This window comes from Lampetra fluviatilis, chromosome 20 (assembly GCF_964198595.1).
Source record: "Lampetra fluviatilis chromosome 20, kcLamFluv1.1, whole genome shotgun sequence".
NCBI classification, from domain to species: Eukaryota; Metazoa; Chordata; class Hyperoartia; order Petromyzontiformes; family Petromyzontidae; genus Lampetra; species Lampetra fluviatilis.
Window position 1 is genome coordinate 3800080 of NC_136294.1, and position 23420 is coordinate 3823499.

General features: G+C 45.2%; 1 protein-coding gene across 1 annotated transcript in view; it reads right to left on the reverse strand.

Moving 5' to 3' along the window:
- Positions 1-6388: 6388 nt before the first annotated feature.
- LOC144937858 (BMP/retinoic acid-inducible neural-specific protein 3-like) overlaps positions 6389-23420 on the reverse strand; it is a 32596-nt gene continuing 15564 nt past the window's right edge. The window contains exons 5-7 of the mRNA XM_078865381.1: positions 20381-20617; positions 16276-16498; positions 6389-10239 (exon numbers count right to left, since the gene is read on the reverse strand). Of these exons, the coding sequence (XP_078721507.1) occupies positions 8820-10239; positions 16276-16498; positions 20381-20617 (1880 nt within the window). The 3' untranslated portion in view covers positions 6389-8819. The remainder of the gene's footprint in view (positions 10240-16275; positions 16499-20380; positions 20618-23420) is intronic.

Below are 23420 nucleotides of genomic sequence, written 5' to 3' on the forward strand. Positions count from 1 at the left end.
ACGGTTCCTGTTCCTCGACTACAATTTTTTCCGCAAATGTAAAACGGCAGTGAACACGGGCAGCAGGATGAATAGGTTTCGTACCGACATTTCTGAATCACCATTTCGACCAACTGGCCCTTGGTCAATCCACTGCTGAATGGTTTCGGGTCGGTTGTTGGGATTGTTTGACCAGATAACAGCATGGGTTTTCTCAGTTGTTCCACAAAGCTCTTGCAGAAATATAGCTCTTGAAATTGACGGAGTTGCTCCCACGAGGAGCGAAACATCGGATATCGTCGCTGTGCCACCGCTCCACTCTTCTATGTAATATCTTGAGAAAGTGCTTGCAAATCAAACTTGGCAAAGAATGGAGCAAAGTATGTGTAACACAAGCATGTCATGTAAGTGAGAGAAAACCCTAGGCTAATTCTGCAAAAGTGCACGTGTTCTATAAAGCTGGAATAGAGAAGACAGATTCATCCTATTAAATGGGAGATCTCAGGTGACCATCTGAGCTGTTGTTAGAAGTCCTTACTGCAGTCCTTACTGCAGTTATTACCCGTCTCACACTTGGCAGTTACTCCGGCTGATACTTCATCCAGAAACTTTAAACATGCATGGCGGTTAGTGCAGTAACATTTGAATGCTATAAATACCAATGCTTGTTCCATTATTATTATTATTAACCAATAGTCATCATAATGCATGCTCATTTCTTGATAGCCGAGCGAACAAAAGATTTGCACCTGAGGCATCGTTACCTATGACTGTATTTATCTATTAAAAAAAACAATGAATATAACATTAACAAAGCCACGATTCCACCGTGACCTTTACACAGCGCTGTATTAATCACAGAAAAAGTGTTTCGGCAGCTTGATTTTTGTTTTCTGTCTCGTCAAATAATCGCCTAACGTGTGATTGAGCAATTGTACAGATATAGACAGCTGGGCAGGGAGTGAGTGACAGACGAGGCGAATTTGGCAGAATAAGACTGAGCTGTCCGCCAAGATACAGCAATTCACGTCACATGCTATCTCCCTCCTCAATGTAACCGTGGATTTGGCAGTCTACGCCCACAGCCTGCATCCACGTGTCGTGTTGTTAGAAATTGCCACTTATTAATTTCTCTGCAGTTCGCTCTCGGGGTGATAATTTGCCGAGGAATGGGGCCTTGAGAAGGCCTCATTAGACTGATTGCTCTGTTTCTCCGATTTCATCGTGATTCGGGAACACTGATGAGGGTCACAGCTCTCCCGTAGCGACAACAACCTCCGCTCATCAGCACATCAGCCCTCATTTGCAATTCATGATCCCTCGGTGTGGCGAATCAAGAGAGAAAGATAGTTTCAAATCCTTTCGGGGTATTTCGTACTTCAAAAGCATACAGATAAACACTGCATTAAAAAATAAACTGAACTGTTACATTTATCACAATTGTGTTCTCAAAACAGTTTTTTGCCTTCTCAAACCAGTTTTTATTGCTTACTCCAAGAAAGCCTCTTTGCGACACAAGGGCCTGATTAATGTGTTGACAATCACCACTGTTCTGCTTATTGTCTGACAAATGTTCATTTAAACTCCCTTTCTCCCAACACAACACAAAGTAGAACCGAGATTTAACCCCATCCCTCCCACCAATGATTTCTTATTTGGTATTGTTTGGCCAATTGATTTTCAGAGTTATTATTATTTGGGCAGAACGACCAATCTTCTTGGTTCTTTCGGTAAAGTCACGTAGAAAGGAAATAATAAAATAATACAAATAAAACATAATAAAATAATTGTTGACAATCACCACTGTTCTGCTTATGGTGGTGTTTCATTCAGACGCTGTCTTTCCGACAGACCTGTTCTTCACCTGAGGACGGCTGCTTGCGTTGTGGCCGAAACGTCGTGATAATTATTTTATTATGTTTTATTTTTATTATTTTATTATTTCCCTTTTACGTGACTTTACCGAAAGAACCAAGAAGATGAATCCCTGCAGTCACAAAAGCTTTAAATCGAAACAGAACGACCAAATCACCCATAATTCCCTTGATCTCGTAAGACCTCGGAAGCTAAGCTGGGCGGAGCCTGGATAGGGCTTGGATGGGTGACCAACATGAATGTGTCAGAGACAGATGCGATAGGCATTGTGGATAATAGAGGGCAGTGCAGCAAAAGCCTTTGTTGTTTTGCGCTCCTCCAACGTGCACTGACTAGGGTGGTGAAGTATGGTCAAATATCTCTCAAGGGGAGTGGGGAGTCCCCCATTCAGCTTTGGATTGACACATGGGCTGTACAAATACATGAGGGAACTCGTGCTCCTGACGAAAACCCACGTATGTCACTGCCAATAAGATAGGTGATAAACCTACTTGTTGCACTGCCTTCTGCAGTTACCTTGCTGCCCTGCAGGATGATTTCTCACTCGCAAATCCAACTTTGCATGATCTACTAACCCAGCCTCCGAGTTGTTGAATTGCAAGGCATGTGATGATGCTTGATTGATCGATTCATATTGATTCTTACACTCAGAAAGCATTCATTAAACATGTATGTGAGAATACATTACTTGTGTAAGTATAGCAATAGGTGTTACCCGTTCTGTTTGCATGTTCACATACACTTGTGGTGAACATGTTACATGTTTACATGTTTACATGTTCAACACAAGTATATGTGGTCAATGCGGACATGATTCCTTTCAAAAGGTTTCTGTTTGGTGTTTTAACATCTTAACACACCTGTTTTATTGCCAGAAAGGGTAAAACCTATTGTTATATTGTGATACTGGCAAGGGAGGTCCCATGACATTACTTGTGATTTATGCAAATTATATACAAATTATATGCTCTCGATATGTTTGGGCCAATATCATCAACACAAATGTGCAAATGATACAAACATTTTAAAACAACAATCAGAACAAACAAGATGGCAAAAAATGAGTTAAACTACCGGTGGAGGTTTCGTGAATTGGTTTAAATTACCACAATGAATTAGAACACGTGTGGCTCGTGGCATATGAATACAGGCGTGTATTTTAAATTATCCTCTGTAGTGGTGAATAGCCAGGACAGCTCATGCCGTGTGGAGTCGACCAAACAGGCTCTAACGTGGGCCTCTAGAGCTCCCTCTCGGTGCGAGGCCCTTCTGCCAGCACATAGCTCGAGTGAATAGATGCAGAGCTGCGCCTTTACCCCACACCTCGTGTGAGCTGCATTCATGCTTTGTTTTGTATCCGAAAGCTGCACAACATAACTGTACATTTCTATTATTATAGTTTCGTGCACGCTAACGCTGTCTGTGCATACTGTTTGTATCATTGGACAAAAAATATCATTATCTGCACCTATAGATTTCGTAGAAACACCGCACGTGCTTTTGTTCGTTTGCTGTTGTTACATATCAACGGACGAATGCTCCAAAAAAAGTCACTGAATAAAAGCGGAAAAAGATGGCTATTGAATGTTGGTGGGCGGGGGTTCGGGATGTCGCGGTGATTAATGTTCTTTCTTTTCAAAAGCCGCGGAACGAAAAAAAAACCCGATGCACAAGAAGTAGTCGCGCTAGCGACGAAGCAAAACGTCGCAGCGCACGGCGAGGAAAGGATTTGCGCTCGGCACGCCAGCGCCGTAAACTATTCCCGTGTAATTGCCTGTTTGTGTTATTACGTCATAAAAATGCATACATAATACGTGGGTTTTAATTTTGTTGTAATGCAGCTCCGTTGCGATCATTATCGGCCCATGGGCTGGAGTGTTCCACCACGCTGGGAACATTACACTTTTTTTTCGTAATGTATCAGTTCGTTTAGGCATTATACATTTCTTCACGTGCAGCGTTCTATCTAAAATAAAATAAAAAAGTATGCGCACTGTTATCATTGTTTACAATTGCAGCTACGAAAATAGCAAATTCGTGCGATCACAACAACGCTTCGCCATTTTACATATCCCTAATTCTTCTTACTCTGCGGAGAGAGAGAATAAGATGAATGCCATGCTGCATTTCAGTCCAATATTGTGCAGGTTTGGATTAAATGTAGGCACGCCGCGTCACATTCACAGCCAGTTACCTCCACCGAGACGAGTTCCGCCCCTACAGAATAATCCTTGTCCCCTGCAAGGTGTATACACATACATGCCGTTGATCATCACATGTAGCGGGGCCCCTAGTCAGCTCATTATCCGCATCCTGACGAAGCAGGCGTGAGTGCGAGAGTGTAAGGCGAAGAGCTTTGGATTCGACCTGAAAAGCTGGGAACCCCTAGCACAGGACCGACCTGCCTGGAGAAGAAAAGTACAGGACCGTGCAGTCCTCTGTGAGAGCAGGAGAAGATCCTGTGCTATCTTGAAGAGGCAGCAGCGCAAATCTACGAAGGAAGGACGTGTGGCTGCACCTCAGAGCTCTACATCCTCCCTGACCTGTCCAGTGTGCCAGAGAGAATTCCGGGCTCGGATTGGCCTCTTCAGCCATCTGCGCACTCATCAAAACCCAACAAAATGACAAACGTGCCATGGTCATCATCAACTTTGATGGACGACCAAGAAGAAGAAGGCGTTGTACCGAGCAGTGCGTCCTGGCTTGCACTGGCATCTGAACCTCTACGGGTGAATGCCCAGCCCTCAAGGTTGACAATGGACTATCGCTAGTCTCTCGATATTGTGAGCTAGGCCACCAAAGCACAACACTGTGAAGATGCGCTGCTGCTGGACACTGCCTGCCGTCACGGGCACTACTGCGTAATGGTGTTGCCGCTGTTGAAATAAAATATACATACTTTACCTCCGGAAATATTGTTAATGAAATGTGCATTTTGCATATGGTTTGTGTGTTAATATGCGGCCGGTTTTTTTTCTGTTGTAGTGAAATCCTAAATCAAATGAAAGTCCTAATTAGCACTTGTAAGTCGTCGTTATTTTTTGTACACATTGAATAACAAAAAAAACCGAATCAAATGACGTAAAGCAAACTGTAATTTTCCGATGGTAATTTTGAGCGGGGGAAAAAAAAATCTTAATTAATTGTTGCTTCCAGTCAATAGCAGTAAGTCACTGAAACAACTTTGTTATTGTAAATTTGTTTTGTAGTATTATTAATCTTCGTAACATGTTGCTGACTCGAGGAAGAACGGCGTTTACGCTTAGGTGTGCATTTGATCCGCTTAACAGGACTCCCTTTTACACCATCCCAATTCCCCCAGAGCAACGCACATTTTGGTTTATGCAGCAGGAAGGTAATTCCATTGTGGCTGGTGTTCTACCATCGTAGAAAGCTGTTATTGTTCCAAGGTCCTTATTATTTTAAATAATAGCTAAAGATGCAGTTAATTTTACGGGGGGAAATAGAGTGCTTGCCTTTTCGCAGTTATTTTTTTTTATTAATCTGACCCCTTATGCAGGCACCACGGTCTCAAGACGGCTTTGAAAATGCTCTCGACTAGCTCACGCTAATGCGTTTTGGGCCCCCCCCCCCCGCCGCCGCCGCTCACCCACTCCCCATTGTGTGCCACAAACACTTTGAACCCAGGCAAATTCATTCCGAGATTTAGAATGTATGAGAGCTTTCATTAGAAAAAGCCAATTAGCCGCGAAGAAAGTTAGCGGCCAGAAAGAAAAGAAAGAACGCGTACTCGTCACGGCCTTCGTATCCAACACAGTAGGACGTGTGGGACCGTCCATATGGCAGGCACATGGCACAACAGAGAAACCTCACGTGCCTCCTCACTAATTGTCACTTTTAAATTGTATTATTAAAAGGAACGGTATACTGTACGTTGCCGTTAAACATTTGTGCGAGGTTTTTTTAATAATTCCGATTTTTAAAAAGCAAAGAGAGATGCCTGCTTGTAGGAACGTGTTGTTTTGAGAACATATGCACGGTTAATTACATCATTCACACGTCGCTCGAAGGGATGACGCTTGGTGGTGAGGAATAATGATGCAGTCGCAGCCATAGGGCGAAAAACGCATGTCGGTTAGCCCGTAAACCAGGGAGATGGAGCGATTAAATCGGCTCCTCTTGTAGGTCCTACGTGGATTCGACACGTAGGCTTTCGTGACCAATGTTCGTAATACATTTTTTTTGGGGGGGGTTAGATCGCGTAAATACAAATGTGCTGTTAACCACGACCCGACACAGCCAATTAGTGAGGCTTATCATGTCAACAAAACGTTACAATTGGTGACTACTTCAGCCCACCGGTGTGTTGGAGGGTATGTGGATTATTACTACGCAGGATGATGAGACACGAAGACGTCTTGGGGAGGCCTTTATCCAACAGTGGATTGACCATAGCCGATGACGATAATAATATGGCGATGACTGGATTAAATCAATCGAGTTGCATGCTAGTGGCCTAGATGTCGTCTGTCTTGTGTGTACCGTGTGAATTGAGAACCATGTGAATGCCATGTTTTGTTTAAATATTTTATTAGAAGCCATTTATCCATCATCCGACAACAGTGTTTGTTGAACATGAAACGCCATGCTTCTTTTTTTCATTAATAATTTTTTTTTAATATAATACAAACATTCTATAAATTAATAAGTACCGTACATTACACGTCCTATGCTGTCTCATCGAAGGTTGGCATCGTTGAATCCTCAAGCCAAGAGTGTGTAAGTTGTTGAAGCAGAAGGTCACTATTTGGACATCCAGATATTTGTGTACATTCCAAGAACACGACTGACATTCAGCTCTCTGTTACAATGCATTCATCGTCGTGAAATGTTCGTCACAAAAGAAAATCAACTCACGGCGTACGTTTTAGCAGTTGTGCTGCACGGCTCTCGGGTGAGTTTCCCAGTCACACCACGTGTTTGTTCGGCACCAAGTCCGACATTTCCCCGTACTGGGAGTTCTTCGCGGACTGAAATCTATTCGATTATTGCGCAGGACGGCAATACGTTCGTTCGGGAGCTAAATGCCAATGTGAAGCTCTGCTAGCCACGAATGGGAATGGAGGAAAGGGTTTTGTGACGCTTTTGCGATTCCTCCGGTGAAGGGAGATGGCAGCCTTTTATCAGAGCCCAACACCCTGTGTCGTGTTTCGTGTTACATTAAAGACAACTAATTCAACAAATACCGTCACTAGGCGAAATAGCCGTTCCAAATTAAAATGCAGATATGGCCAGGAGAGCTGAATGCCGAAAAGAGGCCCTTTCACGAGCCAGGGACCGATTTGATGAAGTCTTTTAGTGAACCAACTCAACATCCAATGACAATCAAGCCCTAAATATGACTTCCTGGCCAGAAACCTGAGGAAAACAGACATTGACGTTGTTGCATTACAGCAGAGACGCGCACCTGAACCGAATATTCATTTCCTGACTAGGTTCCCGAATAAGCTCTTAGTACATTGGAATAAAAATCGGATATCAGTTCCTGAAGAAGCACCCAGCACGTGCAGCACAATGTCGAATATCATGCCGAACAACATGCGGTAACGACTCTAAGGCGCATCTCAAAGAGAGCCGGGAAAAAAATGTATCAAATGAGAAATCAATTTTCATTTTCAGTTCTGTGCTCAGCTTTGACATTTAATTGCAATTATTAATAATTTGTCCGATTTTTTTTCTCATCTCTTTTTCTCCTCGCAACTTTAAATGTGTAATGGACGCCTGGGGGTGACCCACTTACACAAACGATCCCTTACGGCTTCGGTATATGACTGAAAAGAACAAAAAATGTGATTGTTGTCATTAATCATTTAAACTTGGCGCATTGCTCAATTATGCATTTAGATATTTTTTGACAGGAGCGGACTTGGTCCTGTTTGATATCCCGCCACAGAAGAGTATCCAGCTTTGTCAGACAATTTATCGAGCAGAATATGCTGTTACAACATTCATTACACAAATGCCAAAAAACGGTCTTGATTTGACCCCAAAAAAGCTCAACTGATTGCACACAGCTAGAAGCACCAAGCACACTGGGTCCTCACTAAATGCGAGATGATGCGCCATAGAAGTTCGTTCTAACTATTGCGTTTTCTAAAGTGTTTCTTTTCCTCAAATGCGCACGTACAAATTCACGCCAATACTGCCAAAAAAACAACGCATCTTAAGCTCAAAATATCGTACAGTCTAAACGTGTTGATGTATGTTTGGAGTATGTTTATTTCTGCGTCAAAATGCCAATTTGGATATTAGCAAAGAGAAACAAAAACATTCGATGAATAAGAATAAGTGAATAGCATCTGCAAAATAACCCTCAAATGTATCTTTGTATGAATAAGTTATTGTTTCCGATGGACTAAATGTATTTAAAAGTAGTCTGTAGATCTGAGTGTATCATAAATATGCACAGTCTGTTTAATGTGGTGTATGCTTGAGTAAAATTAGGGTAGCCTCCTCTATTAGGCTGGTCGCACACTTACACAATAAAAACTGAAGCATTTATAAGCCCCCTGTAAACATTCTTAAGATCTGTACATGATTGCACACAACACATGACTAAACAAACCCAATAAAAACAAAGCACTTGCTTTCTGTGTGCTACTCGAAAGATTATTAACTTGTAGGAACCAATCCCTGACAACCAAATTATTATAATCATTTCCCCAATCCCCATCCTCCCCACCCAAATTTCTTAAATCAACCAGTCATGTTACAAGCACTACAATGTATGGCTACAGACTTGTACCAATCACTTCCCAAATTCATACGTTTATCTCCGTTTGCAAAAGCAAAAAAAACTAAACCAGAGGCCGCTGACATTTCCGAATAAAAAAAGGAAACAACAGCTGAAGTCCTTTCTTTTTTGTTTTGCAGTCATTCTCGTTGGGTGCACGATGAAATTCACCGCAACAGTAGGCTGTAACGAACGGCTTCGGCGCTTCGCCTCAGCACAGAGGCGACGTCTTGTAGCCCGCGTAGCTGGGCAGCCCCGCGCTGTACGCCTGCAGGGCCGCCCCCACGCGCCCCACCTCGCCCAGGCTGAGGCGCAGCCTGTGGCGTAGGAGGCAGGAGAAGAGGTCGAGGCGGGGTCGGTCGGCCTCTTGACTCAGGGGCGCGTAGCGGTTCACGCGGTCGCGCGCCTCCAGCAACAGCTGCAGGGCCTCCCTGGTCCGTTCGCGCTCCGCCGACGACCCCACCTGCTGCAGGAGCAGCGACGGCGCCGATCTCGCGCCCGACCCCGGCGACGAAGCCGCGGCGGCGGCGGCGGCCGCAGCCACCGCGGCCTGCCGGTCCACCCGCCGCACCATGTCGCGCATGGCGTCGGCGTCGAAGTGCGTGCTGTAGCCGAACGCCTGCACGCTGTTCACCTTCATGTGGCCGTGGCCGCGAGCATCGGCCGGCGGCTCGGCGGGAGGCTGCTGCTGCTGCTGCTGCTGCTCGGTGTCGTTGCGCGGCTGGCTGCGCAGGTACACGTGCACCGTCTCGAAGAGGGTCCTCCGCTCGGCGCCCAGCATGATGCTGTAGTTGTAGCACTGCGCGCCGGGGCTGTCCAGCCTCACGATCTCCCAGCTCGGGTAGCGCGAGCCCGGCGCGGCCGCGTCGCTGTACGCGGCGTTCCTGGCGCCGATTTCTTCCTCCTCGTCCTCCTCCGCCGCCGCGTCTTCCGTCTCGTCCTCCACGCTCGCGGGGACCGCCAGCGTGGAGGACTCCTCGCCCACCGGCATGTGCCAGCTCTCCGTGTGGCTGCCGCCGAAGGGGTTGACGTATATCGCCATGAGCGGCTCGAGGGTGCTGTTCTTGGTCTGGCAGAGCTGCAGGGCGATTCCCAGCAGCATGTGCACCGCGTTGGGCTTCAGCTTGTTGCTCTTGAGGGTGACCAGCATGCGCTTTCGGAACGCCGGGTCGAACCAGCTGCCCAGGCGCATGTCGTTGCTGACGAAGTTGGCGGGCACCACGAGCCGGTGGTCGCGCCGCGCCAGCAGGCCGTGGAGCTCGTCGTCGTGAAGGTCCAACTCGGGCGCCTCGAAGCTCACGAGGCGCTCCAGGAGGTCGGGGTCGGCCATCGTCAGCTCGCAGCGGCCCTGCGACGTGAGCGCGTAGCCCGGGTTGCAGGCCACGCACCTCTGCGTCTGCTGCGGCCTCTGCTGGTCCCTGGTCGGGCACACGGCGCAGGCGCCGGCGGCCCCCACGGTGCAGCCGAGGGGCCGCTGGCAGGTCGCCGCCGCCGGTGCACCGGTGAGCACGGAGCCCAGCGAGGACTTGGGGCACGCGCAGGTTCCCGTGGCCTCGTGGAACGAGCCCAGATGGCCGTTCTCGGAGCAGTAGAGGGCAGACAGCACGCGGTTCATCCAGTAGCTCAGCGGCCTGGGATTCAAAGTTTCGGGGTTAATTATTGCAGCGCATACAGATGCAATGCATTCAACCCACCACCAATTTGCGTTTAACCACGCTAGACTTCTGTTCTTCCCCCTAGCGTCTATTTTTTCTAGAGTTCACACAAGCTGGCTTTATTTATGAAATGCACAAAGAAGCTTTAAGAAATGCATGCTTGGAATGACACCGAGAGACAGTAAGAGGGACTCATGGATAAGAGAGCATTGACAGGTGAATGCAATCATTCAAATGGTCAAGAAACACAAGGCGACTTGGGCAGGAATGTTTCATTAAGGCAGTGGCTCTTAACCTTTACTGCAGCCTGCACCCCCCCCCCTTTGGTTCTCAATCGTAAAAAAGTGCAATGTTAATGAATAATTAATTATATCTATTCAACAAAGTAGTTGTACTTTCGTGCCTGTGCTTAATTTGTTTTTGCGATTTACCTTCTAAAAAAAGTGTGGCATGTCTCACACCCCCGAAAGGGCATCTCTTACCCCCATTCCGTGTGTGCACCCCAGGTCAAGAACCACTGCTGTAAGGGATGATGGCCAATGGTCAAGAATATGACGCGAGTGGCAGCCAAGCAAGAGAACATGTGTGACAGTCCATGTCATGGAGAAGATGGAGCAATTAAATCAGTTCGTGTGCGCATGCTATGTGTATTATTACATCGGAAGATGAGGATAGGTAGGGAGCGTGGCTTGGGAAGGCTTTCATCCAGGACTGTATTGATCATGGCTAATGATGATATGTAACTGTTAACTATTACTGCTCCAAGAGTAATCTTTGTTGTTGACTGCGTGGCCTTTAAAACCTTTGGGCCTGTGCTCAGTAAAGGTGATTACAATAAATAAAACATTCCCCAATGTTGCTTACATGTGTTCTTTTAAATTAGTATGCACAATTGGGGTGATTGTACTCATAATTTAACTCAAATATGGATGTACAATGGTTTGTTTGATTGGGTGCAATCAAAGTTATTTTACTAATCCATTCATCATTTGCCTAAAATTGTTTCGGCATGGTAGGGAAATAATTTGTGTTCACAAATCCAATTATTTGACCTAGGCTTATTTTCTGGGTCAGGTGCTCTATCTTGTCCGTGGTATTATTTAAACAAATAGTTATTCTGAGGCACATATCCATCACGGCTTCAAGTGAAGCCAGTGTTTCCACTGCATGTGTTTTCATTATGAAAACATCAAACTGTCATCTGAAGAGTACGATGTCTTTTATCCCAATGAGCCATGAATCCCCACTCATCTCTAATCCTCATTATTTTAATTAGAGCACTATACGATAGGTAAGTATGCAAATCAATTAGCTTCTTTTTCCTGCAGCTGTTCTTTATATATATATGTAAAAAGACAAGAAGAAATTAAAACCTCCAGAGCTCTGCAAACTTTCCGCTTATAAAACATACATCATGTTGCTCCTCTTTTGCAAAATTATGGTTCATCTATTCCTTTACTCGGCTAGATCTTATATATGTGCTTATGTAGGTCAATCACAATTCAGCTCAAGCAGTAGATTTAGTTAACAACTTCCCGTGTGCGAGCTATGCAAAGTGGACACTGACACGGAATGCGAAGTGAGCGTGTTATGAGTTAACGGTCACAGAATGTGTTCCTTTTCTGGCCCTGTATATGTTTTAAAAGGATAATTACTTTAAACCTTTCCCAAACAGTGATACTGCCAGATCCTAAGGGCAAGCGGGTGGTAATTTTACTTCAGACTCAAAGAGTAAGTGCCAGAATGGGACATTTAACAGTGTGAATGCTTTTATTTAATTGGGCACTTGTGTATGTGGAATAAAATGATCAAAAACTATAACTGCAGCCATGACATCAAGCAAACAGGAGGGCACAGATGAAAACTGTCTGTCGCTATCGAAACTTTACACTGTTCCATTAACAAATATATGAATGTCTCGTCTGCTGATTCAAAGAACACCCTCCACCAATGTGGTATTCGTTGTAGTGTACGGACAGCTACACTCAACTTTGCTTGAAGGCCATGTTATTGGATCCTTCGTAGAGCATTGGACACATTTTGGCAGGGAGCCAGACTTTGACTAACCATTTTGTGGAGATGCCAATGAACAAGAAATAAAAGTTTTTGGGAAGTAATTTAAGCAAATCAACGGGGTGGCTCCACTGCAGAGCGAGCGCCTTGCAGTCAGAAGGTGGCGAGTTCAAATCCCGCCATAGGAACGTGGAATTTCCACCACTGGCTCAGGGCTGTAAATAGGCGATGAGCAGCAAAATCACTTTGGCTTTCGAACTACAGGGGAAAACGAGTGGTGACAATGGATGTGAAAAACGCACAGGCATCACAGATAGAGTGATACAGATCATTGCGATTGGGCCCTCTTGCCAACAACTTACGGCAATTGTTAATTTGAACATCATCTATTTGATTTCATATAAAGCACGTGTGGCAAGAGATAGGGGAGCAGTGGCGTTGAACTCAGCTGACGATTCCCAGCTCCAGCTAACACTTAAAGATTATTTGGACACATCTCCCCATGGAAAACTATTTCCACACCAGTATTTTTTTAAATTTCATTTTCACCGATGCGCCACCTTTGTAAGATGTCATTTCAAACTACGAATGCAATCTTCAACATTTCCTTTTCGTTGTTCTGATGGACAGGGGTCTGAAATGTAAGATCGTTGTACATTGTTCACTTAAGAGGCTGTGCAGTGGTGAAACATTTTGATATTATAAGCTTGTTATTGTATTCTGATGTATCCCACAAAAATGACAGCATCTCCAATGCGTAGATACGAGATGTGTAAATACATGGAGGGTTGGAGCAGTTTGGCAATGGTTAGCACACACCGTGCTATGAAACTGAGGAGCCGAGTTAAATTTCTGGCTGTGGCTAATATCAATGGCAAACAGTATTTGGAACCGGTTTTGACCAAGCCTTTCACCAACCTGCAATGATAAATCATGGTGAACAGGGGCGGTTTCTTCATTAGGGCGATTGGGCGACGCACCACCAATGTCATTCAACCACAGAGTCACGCTAGCCGTCACTGTGCCTCTGGATATAGTCCAATCAGCGTCATGCTACGTTCTGTGGAGTACCGCCTCTTTTTGGGCGATTTCCCTCCAGCTGAGAATCGCCCTAGTGGTCCCATAGACTTACATTCAAAGATGTTTTTTTTCGAACGGGGGCGCTGTAATGCATTCTCTATGGCTTCCGGGAGGGCTCGCCCTAACGTGCTTACGTCATCATACGTGCTTACGTCATCACACGTAAGCACGTTTCATCCAACAATATTTGTCGCCACCTAGTGGAATCTTTAATAAAATAAACTTGAGTGGTTTGTTTTAATAGTGAGTATAGAAACAAACAAGATGTATTGTAAGAGTCACTTTATTTTTCATTAATATTAAAGAAGTGAAGTTGCCTTTACATGCTTAAGCTGTTAATTTATCCATTGCATGGGTGGACCTTATCCTTATCAATCATCCAGACATTTGCCCCCCCTGAGAGATTTTGCAGGAGCCGCCACTGATGGTGAAGTATGTTGATTGGCAAAAGGGCTGAAAATTATTTTGTATTACTTTTAATAAAAGATCTGCTACGTCTTTCCGGGTGGAATGAGACATGAGGATCGTCATTGAGACGAGAAGAGGCACAGCATAGAAGCACAAGAAATCTGAGCAGCTGACCCTATGCGATAATGAAACTTCTGGTTGAGAAGATGATGCGAGTCTTCGGATCATTGGCTCATGCGAGTGAGTCTACGGTTCTGTATGGAAGTCTGTGGAAGTGTGAGTCTCTATGCAAGTCTCCATTTCTTATTTTTATAGATTTATAAAGTGCACCTTTACCAAGGCACTTTACAGCAACTGTTAAATTGTACAAAGCATGATGATATCTATTGAAAAAGTGGGTTATTGTAAGTAGGTGGTGTAGTTTTGATAATGGTAGAACATGAGGGGGGGGATTGATAAGGAGGGGTTGGGATAGGCCTGGTCATAGCTGGAGATGGGGTGGAGGGTGAAGATAAAAGGGGCATCATTCCAGTGGGAAGACAAAAGAAAAAGGGGGCTACCGCGACTGAGTCCTCTTTGTAGGCCTATGGGTCACATGAGTGTAAGTTTAGGCTTTCAATGCAAACAATTGGGTCTGCATATAGGGGTGGTGGATGTGAACGAGAGAAGGAGGTACGGAGTCCAAGCACGTGGGGGAACGAAGTTCCGTTCAGCTGACGCCACGTGATGATGGAACTCTTTTAGCGAATAAAACGAAGAGTAGACTCACGAAGACATCCCAATCTGCGTGAGATCAGTAGCTTTCAGTGATCGTCTTTCTGTGCGGCATTGCGAGGAAGGTAAAGACTTGCACGGGCGTGTTGCTTGCAGCAGGAGACGTCAAACGCGCAGATGATGTACGGTTCGAGCGCTTGAACACCAACCCCAGCCCAAGGCCAGCACGGCATGCAGCGCAAATCCACGTTCATATATTTATTTACTTATTTTCTATACACATGCTCATGGCATATTGGGGAAAAAATAAGTCAATTTTTATGACAAGAATATTAAAGATTATCCCATGATACCACGAAAAAACCCTCTTGTTTATACGTCCATATGTTTTGATTAATGTTATGAGTAAGACGATGCCTGAAACAATACGTTCGAGCGAACCGAACAAAAAAATATTCCCGGCTCCCCCCCCCGTGGTTGTTTCATGGCTTTGCCAACAAATGATTCACAGACGCCGAAATGAAGAACGTTTCCTCATCTACGTACATGTGCACCCTGGACCGCTGTTTATTTGAGCGCAAGGCTTGGGGTCCCGCATGCCAATGATCCCGTTTGTTTTCGTGTTCTATTGCAATCTTACACGTGAGCACACGGCAATTCACACACTGCATCACGGATATGCTTCTCTTGAAGAAATGAGTTTTCCTTCACGAATGAAGTATGACACCGAATACTTAAATATCACCTTGAAATAAAGGAGTGAAAAGCATTCGAATAGTTAAATCCAGTATTTTGAAGGGCTCGTAAAATTGGCTCTAAGTTGCTATAGACTATGTATATATGTATATAAGCGACTTTTATCTATTCTAAATTTAACCGCTAACAAATATCAAGACATTGCCCAAAGTAATTTTAATACCAAAGGAAAATAAAGTTGTGGGTGGCTGAGGGAAAAACCAACATCACGGAATTCTCATGTGCCACTGACATCACATGTAAAGAATGATACTAAAACTAAACAATTTTTACTTTACCAGGTAAGGCCCACTGAGCAATATAGCTCTTTTTCAGAATCGACCTGGCCAAAAATGTTAGCTCAATGAAGTGGCTTATCGTGTGGAAATTTATAGCAGCCAAATACTCTTAACATGTTGATTCTAACTGTTTAGGGAAAAGCCGGAGGACCCGGAGAAAATTCCCCACGACCACGAGGAGAGCACGTACTCTCCAAATATACAGCAGGCGTCAGGGTCGGGATCGAACTCACGACCTCTTGCATACCAGGCAAGATGCCTGAATGAGCTGAGATGCCCGAATGCATATGACTGACTGATATCACACCCATTCAAATTACCATGAGCCCTGTCCCTGGCCCTGTTTGGCTTCCAGGTCCAGATTCAGATAGTGCGAGGCCAGCGTATCATGGTTTGATTCCAGATCGGTATCACAAATAACCGGTGGTAAAACCACCCACACGGTAAGGGCCCCGCGCCCGCTTGGCTCGGATGTGCCAGTGGAAAACGGGTGTCAGGGGGCGAGTGTCAAAAATAGATCAGGAACAAAAACCCGTCTGCACATGGTCTCGCCAAAAGGGATGCTCGCTCTGAAACCCGGGCGCGCTCACCGATCATCACCGTCAATGATGCAGACTTGAAGCCTATCACAGGAGGCCTGGCTAGGGGCAACGGACCCTGATACCTGGGAGGAACATTTTAATCGGTGGGCCCCATTGATGGCTCTGCGATTGCTATTACGGGGTGATGAGGGTAGTATACTAGCCCGCGTCCCCCCACATACCGCTCTGCTGGCAGGCGGATGGCCGGGTTGATGGGGCAGCGGCGGCTAAGGCTGTAGAGGCGGTGGACGGCTCGGCTGATCTTGGCCTTCACGGCTTGCAGGCGACCCCTCACGACCCCGAGGCGGGCCTGCAGCGCGTCGTCCCGTGTCCAAAAGCGGAACACCACCGACGAGTTCAAGAGGCGCTCCGGAGGCAGTCGCCGCACAAACGCCTTGAACTCCTCTGTGAATGGGTGAGGGGATTTGTTCGTTTGTTTGTTTTGCAGAGGCACAAGAGAAAATTAATGTGGCGGAGTTACAAAGTCCGCGGTTGATCAGCGTTTACAAATAGAAAGAAAACATGTAAACAAAAAAGCCACTGCTCGGTGGTAAGTTTGCGAATCAAAATTTCCTCTGGATTCTTAGAAATGAATTTTACAACTTAGGATGCACTTAAGAGGCAATTGTGGTTCGGGTACATTGTGAGTTCAGATAAAGTGGCACTGCAATGCAAGAAGAACAATTCCATGGGGGTTGGTAAAAATTGCTCAAAAGTGGGAATTTGCCAGACTCATTGAGTTTCCCACAGGACAAACAAATTGGCTATTATGAAACTGCATTCATTATGTTTGTAAGTAAAAGTTGTTTATTGTTCTCATCTCGTGTTGATAGTCCTGAGCCAGTGGTGAATGCGATGGAGTATATACTTGATTTAATCTCCTCTTGGAAACTAGGCTTAAGCCTGGAAAATTCTTGGATGGGTGACCACCAGGACTTGATTGTTATTTTATTTTAGGGATGGGACTATGAGGTGACCTGGAGATAACGGTATTCAGCATTACATTTTCACATCTGCGTGGGCTTTACTCTAGGGTTTCCGGTTTCCTCTCACAAGTCAAACATCCAGTACTGGAATTTGCTAAACATTTCAATTCAGGACACAATGAAACATTGTCTAAGACCCGGGTGAAAGCTTTCCTGGGTAAATAATGAGCACTTTTTCAAAGCAATGGGCAAGTCATTAATTATCACGCATATTCAGTGGTAAGCTACCCACAAAGTGTTACTAATTTTATTGATGATGGAGGTATGATGGTCAGAGTTTGCCTCCAACGTGGAAGGCATTCACAAAGTTACAGCTGTGAGCTCTACCCTCTACCACCGTGCCACCAAAATCAACCTACGCATCTTTGTTTAATAAAGGTAACGGTGCAGCTTTGCAATTACCTGATCACATGACTGCTATCAGACCAAACCACTGCACCATGGCAGCAACTCACGAATTGTTACCAAAACAAAATTGTAAAGCGTAATTGTTCCCGGCTGCCGTGCACTACACTCGCACGTGCGATAATACAATTTCATCAACGGCAAAGTCAGGAGGATGTGCATATTGTCCAGAAAAAATCGGGGCCCATATCGACGGTTGCACTCTCGTAGGATTGCGTGAAATAGTGCACTGTGGAACAGACGCACATCAAGGCAAAATGATGATCGTTTTTTCAACAGCTGGACTGCTGTAATTAACGTAAACCTCCATCATTTAGTGATCGCGTTGCAACGCAAGTTTCACGTATCAGTAGGATAACCTTATCATCAGCATAAAGCACTGGAGCACATCCAGTTTTAATTACTATTGTTTTATTTATTAATTAATGAGCTCCCAGGGAGCGGGCGAGAGCAGTGTTTTTGTGATGTATTACCGCAGTTTCATCCCCACAGATTGCGTCCCGCAGCTGTGGCTGCTGTAGCCGTGATGCAAGCGCCATCGTTTGCCTTTCGAAACGGGATCCCTCTCAAAGTTGGCCCATAAATGTTTCATTCGGGAATAAGTGTGCGGGGAGAAAGGGGCCGTTATACCTCGACGTGCGGACAGTTTTAATAATGATGTCAAAACACCTGGAGCATACCGCAACCTCTCCTTACCGTGTATGCATTTCAATATTAAAACGTTCACTCCATAGCCTATAAAAACCCCTCAAATGAACATTACGCTTGCAATAGAAACTTCGTGATATTCTTATTATTTTGATTATTTTTTCTATCTACGTGGCTTTACGCTGTAAGTTTGGAAATTGCGTTAAACTGTGTCATCATCATCATCAACGTGTAAATTCTATACTGGCGTATAATGGCAATATGGTGCAGGAGCTAAACGCCGATGTTGAGGTCTGCTGGCCACAATGAGTGGGGCTTTAGGAAAGAGTTGGTGTAGTTTTGCTATTCCTCCTCCGTTGAAGGGAACACAGGCCACAGCGGTTTAGTGGTGCAAATGCGATCTGCTGCCCCAAGGAGAACATTCACTCGGAGTGGGACGAGCCTATTGCAGTGTGCGAGGGCTCTGATGGAATACTTTTGGACTTCCCCCCCCCCCCCCAACTTATTAAACGAAATAGTTTGTTTGTGTTACCAGATAAGGCCCACTGAGCCACAGAGCTCTTTTTCAGAAGCCATCTGGCCACGAATGATAGTTCAATGAAGCGGCTGATCACGTGGGAATTCGTAGCAAGCCAAGTGTTCGAAACGCACACGTTGATTTTAAACGCGGAGGGAAAAATTGGAGAACCCAGACAAAAATCCACGTGAGCACGGGGAGAGAGACATGAAAACTCCATACATACAGGCGACCCCTGTATGCCAGGCGAAGTAGTTAACATCTCGCCTCACACCACATACACCCCCTAAACATATATATATATATACTACTTCTAGATTTGAAGTTTTCGTGACTGCAAGGATCCATACTTTTAGTTTTTTTCGGTAAAGTCACGTCAGTAAAAAATAAAATAAATTAAAATGAAAACAACTAAATTAAATCACGACGTTTCAGACTCTGTCTCCTCGACAGACCTGTTCTCCACCTGAGGACGGCTGCTTGCGTTGTGGCCGAAACGTCGTGAGAATTATTTTATTATGTTTTATTTGTATTATTTGTATTATTTTATTATTTCCATTCTACGTGACTTTACCGAAAGAACCAAGAATATGAATCCCTGCAGTCACGAAAGCTTCAAATCGAAATTTAGTGATGCACTTGTTAAAAAGCCCGCGTTCGAGGCGAACAACACTTTGCGGGTAAATCACACAAAATAATGACAGTAATTAGAGACGTAAGTGCTACCTTGCCATCGTTAACGCACGGTCTCCGGCACTTCTGATTCTAAGTCATCAATTATATCACCGTACAACAGTTGTCTCAATAAATAATGATTGATGCTGGTACTTACCAACGAAGACAAACGATCCTGAGCCGACAACAAATTATTATTATAATAATAAATTAAAGCTATGCATGAATTGGGCAGGTCCCTTGAGCTGCTTGGGGCCCAAAGCAATGGCTGATGGCCGAGTCTTCCCTGGCCCAGTGCTGTGGCACTGACTCTCACACCCCACGTGGCGTGGACACAAGCACGCCACACATCATTCAGCAACGAATGTGTCATTTGATATAGTCGGAATGGGAGGGGCGGGGTAGTGCACTGCACCGTGAACCCGTCGACTGAGAATGTTCGATTCGCAGCCAACGGCTAACATCACCATCGAGTTATACCTGAACTAGGTTACGTGCACTGCACCATGAATCAGTTGACCGAGTTCGATTCCCAGCCAATGGCCAAGCTCACCATCGATCAACATCGAGTGATATCTGCACCAGTTATGGGTGCCTGCCCCCCCCACAATCTCACAAACCTACATATTGACCAGCGTGGTGAAGTATGGTCAAACAACCACATGCCCAACATGGTGTGGAAAGGCCTTCATCAAGCAGTCCATCGACAAAAGGCTGTGTATATTAACTTGCAGTCACTGTGCATAACCATTAAAATCACCCGTGAAATATATGAACGTGCCCATTGTTGTTTTCGGATGTGTTTTCGACAGAGCTCCCAGCACGTGGTATAAACACGTCACACCAAATCGCGCCGAGCAAGACACGGCACAACCCGAGAACACGGCCGGATAGCCTGTGCTACGTCAATAACAGGCAACCTGTATGATGGAAAAAGGTAAGGAACTAAATAAATAACCCTCCACTCAAAAACTGACAGTGGGGGGTGGGGAATGGTGGGCGAGCTAATTACACGCATTGTGGAGTGATCTGTTCTTTTTTTACACGCGACCTCACCGGATTGCGTAAAGTCCTCTTGGGTCTGCTCCAGGTCTTGCCCAAGCTTGCGAATGGAGCTCTCCAGCGTGGCGATGTCAGATTCCGGGCAATTACAGTTGGGGAACTTGGGCAGGCAGAGGCAGGCGCATTCGCCACCGTGGCATCTGTAATCCCCCTCGGCATTGCACAGCAGGTAGCCGAGTGCCGCGCGCACAAAGCGCTCGCGAATGTAGTCGGGCAGGATCGTCTGCAGGCCTGCGATGGATGAAAGGGCAGTGGTGTGTGCGTGGTGGGGGGGGAGGGGTTTAGACGGCGTTTTGGAAAGGTAATAATCGTATGTACAGTCTTCGCGTGTGCACTCGACGAATGCGTACGGACAATTAAAAATGCACGTACGTGATTCTTTTTTTTTTTACGAAAGCGGCATGCATCTAACGCTGGGAACGCTCGCGCATTCCTGAAGTGAAGCTGCAATTTCCTGGGAGCTTTCGTCAAGCTCTCGGCGTCCCTCGACAAAACGAGTGAGGAGCCTCCTCAATTGGCTCCTAATTGGCTCCCATACACGATTGTCATCGGGCTCCCAGGTAGGATTTAGCCTTAATATAAACACGTCGCCCGGGAGGTCCGCTGCTGTTGGGGAGAGGAGAATGCTCACGATTTTTTTTTCTCACCTCGCCGTACGTGTGTAATGGACTGACCTTAAACTGACGATTGCCAAGGTGATTGCCTTTATTGTTTACGAACGTTAAGCATGACCGTATGAAGGAAAAAAAAAATGCGTGTGTGTGTATGTACTCTGGTTCTTTCGGTAAAGTCACGTAGGTAGAAAAAACAATAGATCACGACGTTTCGATCGCAACACAAGCAATCGTCATCAGGTGGGACAACCACAGCAAGAAAAAAACTGCTGAAGTACTTCAAATTGACTGTGGGGAATATATAATCATCTATGGACGAGCCTATATGCCGTATCAGAGGCATTGTGATATTTGGTGTGGGTGTGAGTGGTGGTGCAGCGGTGAAGTACTTCAGCAGTTTTTTCAGCAGTTTTTTCTTACTGTGGTTGTCCCACCTGATGACGATTGCTTGTGTTGCGATAGAAACGTCGTGATCTATAATTTTTCTACCTACGTCACATTACCGAAAGAACAAAAGAGTATGGATTCCTGCAGTCACGGAAGCTTCAAATCAAGATTGTGTGTGTGTATGTATATACAATGTGTTTTGTTACAATAATATCGCGTGTTAATTTCTATTTTAATTCGAAGTGCATTTGATTTAAGAATGCATTTTGTGTATATTGGCATCTGCATACAGGGATGCGTGTTCGCATTGATTATACAATTACATGTTTTGTGTTTTGAACAGGCGACGGACGATTTTTTGCATGTAGGATTGGCCAGGAAACTGCACACCGCTCTCTCAACGTTTTTTTATTACTTTTGGGCAGTTTTCAAACGTGAGCTTTTGGCCTCATATATATAAAATCAGAACACGAATGTATACGGACAATTCAAATGCATTTGTCTATTTAAGACCTCCAATGAAGACACACGAGAGGAGACAACAATCTTAGTAAATGTCCACAATCATTACAACGTGATCTGGGTAAATTGACTGTGGGGAATATATCATCATCTACGAACAAGCCTATATGCCGTTTCAGAGGCATTCTGATATTTGGTGTGGGTGTGAGTGGTGGTGCAGTGGTTCTGGGCCTCCCCTAGGTCGACTCAGCCTCATATGAGTACCTGGTGCGATGTGTAAATATTGCCACTGGGGAGACAAAGGCGGCCGGGCGTGGTGCTTACCACCCACTTGCTCGTATGCCGTGCCGGCCTTTATAGGTGCTTTCTAACAGCACTTGCCCCAACAATCTATCAAGGCTATTTGGGGGATCTTTGTTTTTGGCTTTGCAGTATAAGCGCGCTATGGTGCTATGAACCCGGTAACCCGAGTTTGATTCCCAGCTATGGCTATCAGCAATGAGAGATGTCTGAACCGGTCCTGGGACTTACAAAGGGCAGGAATATATCATGAGTGTTAATGTTGCCCATATTGCAATGAGAGCTAATTTTAAAAATATGCAAAAACATTGGAAGATAACATAAAAAAGTAAACAAACACTAAGTAAATGGCCAAGATTCATTAAGCATGGCTACTCAATAAATTCGTAATTAAAAGTTAGCCGAGCATAGCATATCATCACAATCAGTTGCCAGTTAATTAGGAAAGAAAATTGTGAAACACAGATAAATGGCAGATGCCTGGCAGGGAAACTGAGTAGGGACAAAGGCTGCCGAGAAATTACGAGAGTGATCCATGATGAGGTTATTAACCCCTTCCCACCACAATTCCCTGAGCGCCGCAATTTTAAATACCGAATTACATCGCCGAAACAAGACGTTTTTTTTTTCCCTACCTCCCAATTCCACGAGACCGCAACACACCTGCAGCCGTGGTTCTGTCCAGAGATATATTCAGTTCGCCGACAGTGTAGGCATGTATGTTAAACTTCGTTAGCACCGTACGTAGCCCAACCGTGCCAATTGGAGGTGCTGGGGAAGACCAAACTAAACACAAAAATCACTTCTAGAGAAATTCGTTTTCAATCTAGGTTTGAAAGTGCACAGCTCCAGTGGCTTCCTAATATTGGAAGAAAGAGTATTCCAGACTACCGCTGAAGCGCATCTGAAATCGTGCGATGAGGTTGTCCGTTTTTGTTTGATGGCCAGCCAAAAGCCACTGCAAGGATGACTGGAGCTAGCGTGATGGTTTACGCTCCGTGATGGGATCAGCAAGGTATTGTCCCTTTGTGTGTAATGAGTGCGACCTCACAGTGGCACGCTTTACAAGAACAACAACAACGTCACCCATCACGGAACAAGAAACGGAGAGAGACAAAAGATGCACCGATTTGACAACGGCGAAGAGTGATCTTGAACCAAAAAGGGGTGAGCAGTAAATGAAGCTGTCAAAAAGTCCCAGGGCGAGGTGGATAGAGGTGGAGAGTTTATCATTTTGGCCCTCTTTGTCTACGAGAGAAGTCGGAAGGGAA